Source organism: Akebia trifoliata, chromosome 5, assembly GCF_017979445.1.
Source record: "Akebia trifoliata isolate Shusen 1 chromosome 5, ASM1797944v1, whole genome shotgun sequence".
NCBI classification, from domain to species: domain Eukaryota; kingdom Viridiplantae; phylum Streptophyta; class Magnoliopsida; order Ranunculales; family Lardizabalaceae; genus Akebia; species Akebia trifoliata.
In genome coordinates, this window is record NC_141379.1 from 20,282,421 (window position 1) to 20,293,140 (window position 10,720).

Below are 10,720 nucleotides of genomic sequence, written 5' to 3' on the forward strand. Positions count from 1 at the left end.
GTAACTTACAGACAGAAACATAGGTCAATGTTAGACATTGATACATAATCTCAAACACATAGATCACAACGAAGGCAAGAGTCAACCCATCCACAGTTGATTCCATATATTAAGACTTATAGTTTGAAGCAGTGCTTTCACACTCTGGCATAAAAGTAAGGCATTTCACACTTTCACTAGCCAAAGTCTTGAGGCATAGGTGTATTTTGATTTTTAATAGCCAAATTCTGGACTAATCAAATTATAATTGTAAAATACCCCTATAGTTTCATACTACCAACTTTCTAAGATTTAATCCCTCAAATAAAAATAACACCACTCTTAACTACAAAAACAGAACACCACCTAAAGAATAAAATGTAGGTTCAGTACAGAGAGAAAATATAAGTAGGAAAGAAACAAAAAGTTAATGCAAAAAAGAAAGAGCCAAAAAATAGCTGTAACATTTTATTTTATTTTTTTTTATCGGTTAATATATAGTTTTTTTCTATAGGCATCAGTTAATATATAATATAGTTAAAAACATTATGCAAATGAAATGTTATAACATGGGAAAATTTATAATTACAAGGACTATTATGTAATGACACTAAACACGGGAAAAAATATATATCATATCCCCATTTGGCGTGTGCCTTGGTCAAAAAGCGTCAGAAAGGAGTTAACTTTTTCCTTGCCTCTTTGAATAAAGCATAAGACTGAAGGAAAAAAACAAAGGAATTTGCTTGAAAGATCAAAGCATTTTACGTGAGCATCGGCCTGAGGAGAGCCTCAAAGCATAAGCCAATGCCTCTGAAAATGATGTTTTGAAATGTTTTCATTTCATCCAATAAAACAATATAGAAACCAAGTGTTCAGATGAGCTAATGTAAATTGAAATGATTAGCTTAAAACTTAAAAGAACAAGACATTTGACAAAATAAGATTTGTCTGAATAGGAGTGCAGCCAAGTGACATATAATCAAGTATAGTAAACAACAAATACTCCTTGATATGATGAGATGTTATTTATGCCAATAATGCTATATGATCAACCTCTAGCCTACATAAATTGATATATTTTTAAAAGAAATAAGTGCTACAGTTTTCTGTTGAGAAACACAAGGAAAGTTCAATCAAAGGTAGACATGCGACACAAAAGTACCATACCAAATTTGATGAGGGCCAGATTTTGTGCGCTTAGATGCAGTTATCACTCTCAAGTGTGAGTGAGCAGAGGCAAAATCAGCAGTTGTGACAGTCGAAGGCTGCAACAGTTGATCAAGATGAGGTATATCTGAAGTGTCAGAATATTTCCAAGATTGGCCTCTCATCTTAACCTCCATATCTCCTACAAGAAGGGCAGCAGCTCCTACTTCCAAGAAACTATGGGTACTGATATCATGAGGCCTCATAGCACTATCACTGGATTATGGAATAGATCAAGTTAGGCCTTTAAGCAATAGAAGGACTATGAAAACTAGGGGTGCAACTTGGTTCAGTTTGGTTCGGTTTTGGGAAAAATTAGAACCAAACCAACATAGGTCGGTTCCAGTAAATAAGAACCAGAACCACTAGAACAAACCCAAACCAAACAAAGGTCAGTTTGGTTTAGTTTGGCTCTATTGGTTGCCAATTTTCAATAAACTTTCTTGGAAGTAACATATTTTTAATCGGAAAAAAAACAAATATATAACAAACATAAAATTTTCCTATAATAAATTATTAACCTATCCAAAAAAAAAGTCATTAAATTATCCACAAAAAATAAGTCATTAATCTAAGTGTTACCTCCTAAAATAGTTCACAATAAATTTATATATATATATATTTAGAGAGCTACTATTGTCACACCAATTCCTATATAAATCATTAAACAATTGCACACAGTTGGTGTGGCATTAGTTAAGGTTGGTGTGGCAATAGCAACTCTCTTTATTTATTACATGAGGTATTTTGGTTCTCTGTTTGGTTGGGTTCTTACAAGCATTGAACTGAGAACCGAACCAAATTGATCGGTTCCCTATTTTCTTAACCAAAACAGCCCAAAGCTATCAGTTTGTTTCGGTTCTCAGTTTGAACCGGACCAAGTTGCACCCCTAATGAAAACCATCACCAATCCAATTAAATTTCGAACTTCAGGAGACATAAACAAACAAAATCAGATAGAAGTGTTGTAGTGATTACCTTTCAGTGCTAAGTAATGGAGACTGTTGTTGCCCCAGCCACCGCCAGTTAAGGGCATCAATGGAAATGTAATCGGTGCCTTCTATCCCTTCAACTCTCTCAACAATTGATGAGTCTGAGATAGACAGACCAGAAGCCTCAATCCTTTCAGGAGATTCCCTGCTAATGACAGCCCCAGGGCGTAATTGGGAGTTGAAAGATCTACTCAATAAAGACGACAATGTTGGGAGTGACTGTCTTGAGGAAGAAGTGGAGGCCCCAGGAAAAGCTGCTGGTTGGAATGACCGTTTCGGGATATGTCGAGCGACTAAGGAACGAACATAATTTAATGACTTCACAAGTGCTCCAGATGCAACACTAGAAGCTGGTAGGAAAGAGGAAGGAAGAGTATTTGAAGATGCAATTGATGCTCCAGACTGTTGGCCTAATGATACTCTTCCACTTGTGCTCGAACCACTCTCAGAAATTGAATTTGCACAAAATAAATCTATCTGCAGTAACGTCTGCTCACTGGGAACATATCTGCAGACGAGAAAAAAGAAAAGAGGCGGATGAAAAATCAAGAAATAAAGGGCACGGGTAGACACACTGAGAAGAATCCAAACCATGATTTAATATTAATATCAATAACAGCTCTTTCTTCATGGAATTCCATGTCAGGACAGGACAAAGTTTCTTGACTCTACTACATGTGTGGCACACAACAACAGGGGTGTGAGCCCACAGAAGATAATTTAAAGTTTGAACCCATCAGAACTTATCATCTGATCTGTAGACTTATTTCTGAACCAACCATTTTGTTCTCTGATCATCCAAAGAAATGGTTAGAATCATGCTGAAATGATATCAAAGATGGGATCCAAAACACGGTGGGTCCTAACCCTCATACATTTTCCACATGTATGCACTTCAGTGAAGATGGTTTCTTTCATCTTCGAGTGAGTATCCCTCTCTCTTTTCCACATTTATATAGGTCATACAGCCAGCACTATCATGAAATACGAGTACATTTGGTGCTTCTATAATGCCTAACTATTCTGAAAAGATAATCAATGTCTTGCGTCACTTGATCCTGTCCAATAAAGAGCACATTGTATACATGCCTCCATCAATTTGATGTTTTAATTTAAAGAATATTCTAGAATCACTTCATTCAGTTTGTTTTAGTACCATATTATTTGTTTCACACAACATCAAGTTTCAACCGCATCCAGGCATAGCAAGGCCATCTGTGATATATTTGATGCAAGAGTGGAGGGAAGAAGATGAAATACGGAGTAGGTGAACTGGTTTGGGATTGGATTAAGGACTTGGGCTACAATAGGGTTACGGTAGTAGGTTTGGGTAGTTTCTTGTGGACCAAGAAGGATTTGGATGGGTTGATCATTCATGATTCAACAAAAAAATGTAGAAAAAGATGGACTAAAGAAGAAGATTAAAGAGAAAAAATGATAGATTTACCTTGGAATCACTCAATGATTTTCATGGCACCACCAAGTTGAATGCACCGACATTTAGACAAGATAAACATAAACTTCAATAAAAATATTCTTTATTCCATGTGAAATCAATTACAATAGCAATATATATAGACTCTCATTGTTTTCGACTTTAAACCCTAATCTTGATATGACTTCTTTTTTTCTGTTTTCTTTCTTTCTTTTTTTTTGCTTATCATGGTGTATCCTCACCCTTCGGGTGAGACTAATCCCACAATCGCACGCACAGCCCCCTCGGAAAGTCCTACATGCAACTGGTTGAGTCGAGGGTCAACTGGACCCTGGAGGGTGGCCCCAAGGAATTCATGGCTTCATGGGGTTTCGAACACTTGACCAACCCTTCCTAAGGAGCTTATCAAAGCTCAACTTGCCACTAGGCCAACCCCTTGGGGTTAATCTTAATATGACTTGAACATTAACACTTTTGATCATGAGAAGTCAATACTATATAAAGCTCCTATCAGTATTTTAACTATAACTTTCTCAAAACTCACAGGAATCACAAAATCTTGAGCTTGTTGAATAGGTAACCGAATAACATTCCAAATGGCACAAAATCAACCTAATACGATAAATTTGGAACCCTCAAAATAAGGTATAAATAAGCTGTCAATAGTACCCAGACTAAAATCAAATTCCTAAAATAACCTAAAACAATAAAAAGAAGATTCTTATATCTCTAAAATCTGTAATGGACTACAATCCTACCAAATAACAACCTGTGATCTTTGATGTCGCCATCAATATTTATTAGAATTTTGTTTCATTTTGGTTCTAGTAATGAATGATATATTATTCTTAAATTATACCCCAAACTGGTTGCAAACGTAAATGTGCATTGTCCAACTAGTGTCATGCCCATCAACCTGACCTTGCAGTCAAGTGGTCACGTCCTGGATGTATTAGTGGCCAAATTTTCACTAGTAAAATTAAATGCATGATCAAAGGACTGCTTGTGCAAACCATTTCCCAAAGCATTTTCTGAACATCCAATAGCTTGTACATACAATCAGAACCAGCCATTAGTGCTTGTCTAGTTTTCAAGAATTGATAAGGGTAACACAATAGGTATGACCACACATGGGACAGTATTATGCATTGATTTCTGGAACTTATCTTATTTTTTTATGGGTATAAATTTATTAAGAAAATAAAACAAAGGAGGTAGACTCCTAACTATTACGGAAAAAGGAAACGACAAACATGACAATACACACACACAGAAGACAACAAACATATGTAATTGATAAAAATGAAACAAATTGCCGCAGAAAGAACGTACCGTAAAAGATATCGCTTCAAAAGGGCCACACACTTTGCAACTACTGCCGGGCTGATGAAAGTAGGTGTTAGAATTAGAAAAACAAAAAGGGATGGACAAAGAGAGAGAGAGAGAGGAAATCAAAGTGTTGCTGTACGTATGGCAAGTATTGATAGGGAAAACATGGCAATGCATGTTCATATAAGCAGCGACAAAATTTTTGTACCATAATAAAACATGAAACAATAATAGCTTAATAAGAAAAAGCATTGATGAGGACAACTGGGATCATGGGCCTTTCTTTTTCATTAGGCCATTAGTTAGATTTTATTTTTGTTTAGTTTTATATTTAAGAGGGTCTATTTTAGTGATTAGAATTAGTATTTAGACTTATTTTTATATTTTCTTAGTCCATGGTCATTTTAGGTGCAATTTGATAACTTTATCATGCCTATTCAGTGAGTTTTCATAGGCTGAAAATTCAAGTAAAATAAAGTTACAGGATTGGGAAAGAGATGGTATTTTAGTTTTGTTATATTTAAGTTCTTTTAAATTGTATTTACAACCATAAGATCTATTTATGTTATTTGGATGGTTGAGATTAAATTTAGGATTTAGAAAACTTCATAAATGGATATTTGGTGCTGTAGTTTTCCCTTAATAAGTGAATTACAGATTCTAAAGCTCTTGTGAATGGAGTTCATGGTGTGAAGCCATGATTGCCTTGGCATGATGCTAAGAACTCGATCAACAATCTTCAATGTGATTCCAATGCAAGAGATCACCTATCTCATCTCACTATCTCATCTCCTTCTTCTCTTTTCTCTATTTATTTTGTTTATCTTAACATCATACCATGTTGCCATTTAAAATACAACACCACCGAACCATCAATTCCTACTCAAAAACCCATCATACCTTTCTTAAATCTCAAACTATATCTGCTGCCCATAAAATACAGCACCTATAGTGCTAATCAAACCCTCTTTTGAGACCTAAAAATCCCTTTAAACCCAATCCAAAACTTTACTATAACCTACCCTAGTTCTAGCCCTTTTAGAACCTAAAATAAAGAGTCCCATAGAATATTGGATTGCAGCCCTAAGCTAGTGGAAGTTCAATCTTCCATTGGCATCCCTTCATTTTAATACTTTAAGGGATTTTCATTGTGGGATTGTGATTGCTTTTAGGATTAGGATGTCAATTGCCTGTTGGAGTTCTTTTATCATATGTGGTTGATTGAACTGAGATTTAAGTTTGAATTGTTTAATTAATTTAATCTGGGTCTCAAACTCATCATTTTAGCAGGCATAACCATCCTACATCAATTACAACTCTAAATGAACTAATGCCTTCATGGATGTATTTCTCTTATATTTCATGGATCGATGGGATTAAGCGTGTAGAATTGCTCCTATGTAATGTTGGGGATTTGGTTTTCTTGTTGGTCATCTCAGCCACTATTAATATAATTTGCATTTACCTATCAAAAAATAAGTATATAGGTACTGCAACTTGGACATGAAAACCACCAAGGATTGATACAAGAATACTGCTGTGTACATTCATTACTAGGCAAAGTCTAATCTGTTTGAAGGAAATAACTTTTATAGAAGATAAAGCAAATATTTTTTTCTTTAGGACATGGAAGTTTAAAGGTCCACAATGGAACTAGTTATTGATTTTTTCAATAAGTAAAAATTTTATTTGAACAATAGCTGGAGGTCAAGAAGACCTGCTAGATTACCAGAAAAGAAATCAACAATGTATACACCAAACACATGACATCTCACTTGAAAACAAACTCCTCAAAAAAAACACCTTTAAACTCAACCAACAACTTGCAACAGACCTAAGAAATCCATGACCATCTCCTAATGTGCTTGCTCCTTCCCTTGAAAAAATCTTGTTTATTTCCGTTCAGTTCCACACCAGCAAACCGCAAAAGGTAATAAGATAAATACGATTCTCTTTCTTTGAATGAAGACATTTTAAAACCAGCTTTGAAAGAGAGACAAAACTGACTAGGGAAAACTCAATAGGTTTGGAACACACCATCAAACAAAGAGCAATGAATCAAAAAATGATCCAACAACTCAAACTGATAACCTTTATGAATGGTCTATGGTATGGATACAATGTCCCACAGTAAATAAATAAAATAACCATTTTGTTAGTTTTTAACACTATTTCATTATTTTTCTAAAATATAAAGACTTTTATCTAGGCATAAATCAACCAAAAGTAGCAAAAGATTGAAAGAAAACATTTGAATGGCTCTTATAATTGTTTAAACAATGAATAATCAAACTATAAATTTGTTATACCTATTATTTTCGTTATTTAAAATATTTGATCAAAACCATTTCCTTCTTTCCTTTATCCTGTCACCATTTTAGTATTTTTCCCATCCAACTTTCTTCATTTTATTTTTTTTCCTCCACAGTTCACTTTTCCTTTTTTGTATTTCGTTATTCTTTCATAAGAAGAGACCTTATTAATACCAACATTTAGGGGAAAAGGACTTGCAATCTAGAAGATATCTTTGGGATAGAGCTTTGATCATGATGGTGATCAGCATCATCATATTAGCCAAAAGATTTAGTGAAAACTACTATAAAAAAGTACATTAAATGGTTTAATCTGGGAGAATATATGGTAAGTAGGAGAATACTAAATTTTAAATTATCTGGGACTAAATGGCTTTTGGGTTAAAAAATTATAAAATATCTGAGTTACTAATTTAGCTTCTCAACCCAACGCTGGGATTGGAACTTTAAATTAATTAACTCAAGTGATTAGCTTATACAAAATTGATTTATACGGTTTCTGATTATAGTTTAGCAACGTTTGTGCTTGTTAGATCTCGGAGATAAGTAACAGATAAAGGATCCAATTTACATATCTAAATGAGATCATACATGCACTTTATGTTTTGTGGTCCTCCCCATTCCTCAACTTTCACATATGAAATTTATTACCAACAAATGATCAGGAAAGAAACAAGAAGCATGAAAGCAAGAAATTCTAATGCAAGGGAGATGAGAATAGTTTGCATGAAGTAAGAAAGGTCAGAGCAAACTGAGATTCACCAAGCATACATGATCTCCAAAAAAAACTATTCAAATACCTTCGTTCAGCCTCTGAAAGTGTGTGTTCTATAATCAAGCAGTAAGCAAGGTCAGTTGTTGAAGGGGCTGCCAAATAGTCCTGCCAGTAAAGTATATAGTGAGTTTTATCCACCTAGAGAAAAACTAGGTTAGCATTCATAATTATACAAGTTCAAGTGTAACAGGAGATTATGGCACATGGTTTAAAATATTGTATCAATTGAATGTTTTGGTTGATGAAATAATCGACACCATTCCCAAAACATTCAATGTTTCGGGATCAATGCTTTGTATCGGTCTTGACCGATACCGATGCGTATCGACTGATTCATTGCGATATTTCAAACCATGCTTATGCAAACATAAAAAAGGGGAAACCATGGTGGGTGTTAAAGTGGTTTGCCAAAAAATTCCATCAAGTCCAAGTGGTTTCGCACTTGATGGGTAACAAGGAAAAATGGGTGGTGGTGCACACTTTCAAGCTAATACCCAAGGAAATCATATGTTAGGTAGCATATTTTTGAATATGCGATGGTAACATAAGCGAGATTTAGTTTTAAAATAGCATATGCGACTGCATTTGGCAACATTGGGTAGGAGCGGACCTAATGATGTCAGAGAAGTTCACCTCAGTGTTGCCTGGCTACTTAAATTCCCCAAAAGAGTAACTACATGCTTTAGATAAACTAAGGAAATGAGTTGTTTTTGACCAATCACAGACACTGAAAATGCATATTGCATCACTTTCCATAAACCATACGAGATCGTCAAAGAGATTCTGGAGTTGTCATTGATGTTCATGTTTCTAACCCATTTTTCCAGACCAAAATTGGAAAAGCAGCCCAACGTAACAAAGGATTTATTGCAGGCTTCTTTATAAATCAAGCTCCAAATAGCCAACACGAGTCATCAATCAGATGGCACCCCTTGTAAATGCAGAAGTACAAATATTTTATAATTGAAAAACATACTTTATACATCAAAACACGAAAGTTAAGAAGCTAATTAGGAAAACTACTTGCAATGCCCTATCTAAGACTAAAAAACACATTTTTTTTTTAAGTCCAAAAATAAAAATAAAAAATTGATTTGTTTTTTACAACTAAATCCCAAAAATTAAAATAAACAAAAGCCATATATTAGGACTGGTTTTCAAAATAGAACCCAAAAAACGGAAAATAGATGAAAAGAGAATCCCAAATTTTATCACAGAATCCAAAATCAAGTCTGCCAATTAATGCAAAACAAATCAGCCCACTAAACTAAAATCAAATCATCATAAGAAACAAATGAGCTCAAATAACATGATTAGAGGAACCCCAGGGACCAAAAAATACAAAAAAAAAAAAAAAAAAGGATGAAATTTACAGACCCGGAGAGTCCTTCCAGCCTCAGAAGCAATTGTGGAAGTGTTTCCATGTTGAGAAGAAGATGAGAGACAATCGGTCACGGCCTTTCGAAGCGGTTCAGGTGGTTTCTTGAAAGACGAAGATCTCAGCCTTTGTGAAGCCCCACCGAACTGCCATCTCGCACTTCCAGGGCTTCGAGAAGGACTGAAGTTCCTCGACATCTCTCTCTCTCTCTGAATTCTGAAACCCGAATTATAAATCTGAGAAGTTCTCTCTTATTCTTTCCACATTTCACAATTGGAGAAACTGTTTGTTTTCAGAAACAGAGGGGGCGTTTGTTTTGGATTGTTAAATGATTCCAGATTAATAGAATCAGATTATAAGTATCGGATATTTAGAAGGGAAATTTTATTGTTAGGGTCTGCTTGGCGGCAATAAATATTGTTTTACATGTTCTAAATTGGATTTTCCTTCATCTTCTGAAGGAAACCCTTAGTCAGATTAACCTTCATACTATTTGTTTGACATTTATCTCGACAGAGGGTCAGCCTACATCTTTTTCGATATGAATTACAAAATGCAATCTTAAAGCAAAATCTTAAATACGAATTAAAAATAATAAGTATCTAATTATAATAATTTTTCAATATCAAATTTCATTGTCATAATAAATATTTTTTAATAATTTAAAAGATAATAAATATCTTAAAAAATATGATTTTTGATTGATCTATATCTTAATTTGCTCATGTCTGATTTTTGATGAGCAGAAGTGAAATCGCCTCGACCCTTCTCCACTAAATAGTGGATTGGGGTCCGATTGGTAAATGAGGATTTTTGAAAAATGGGAGTTGCCACCTAATTTAGGTTTAGGAACCAAAATTAACTCCAATTGGATACGGGTCGGTCCACGGATCAAAGAGATGGGTAAGGAGTCAGGTTACAGGTTTCGGAAGGTGTTAGGCACCGAACCCGTCCGATCAAAACGATCAGTCTCTACTACAATCCAAAATTATCCTATGGTCAACAGGGAAGACTATGATCAAGACTATGGTTCGATCATCATCATCAATTTATATCGAGTTTGCCAAATGAATCATATGGCTAAGATTCTCCAATTATTACATGATTTCTTTTATTTCACTCAAAATGGAAGGACTGAAAAAACTTTAATTTAGCATCATGATTCAAAAATCAATTAAAATTTTCAAATGAAATATTTTCCCAATGTCCAAAATAAGAACTCATAAGAATCTTCTAAATAGGAAGATTACGAATAGAAAATTGTTAAATTGGGACTTATGAAGTTTCTAAATTAGGAATTCGAAGTTTCTT

The 10,720-nt window shown here is 34.5% G+C and overlaps 1 protein-coding gene across 1 annotated transcript in view; it reads right to left on the bottom strand.

Annotated features, from left to right (window-relative positions):
• LOC147401619 (uncharacterized) overlaps positions 1–9,730 on the bottom strand; it is a 38,406-nt gene extending 28,676 nt beyond the window's left edge. Inside the window, exons 1-5 of the mRNA XM_086442946.1 lie at positions 9,409–9,730; positions 8,057–8,136; positions 4,948–4,998; positions 2,167–2,688; positions 1,150–1,404 (exon numbers count right to left, since the gene is read on the bottom strand). Coding sequence (XP_086299072.1) covers positions 1,150–1,404; positions 2,167–2,688; positions 4,948–4,998; positions 8,057–8,136; positions 9,409–9,606 — 1,106 coding nt within the window. The 5' untranslated portion in view covers positions 9,607–9,730. The remainder of the gene's footprint in view (positions 1–1,149; positions 1,405–2,166; positions 2,689–4,947; positions 4,999–8,056; positions 8,137–9,408) is intronic.
• Between the last annotated feature and the right edge of the window lie 990 nt (positions 9,731–10,720).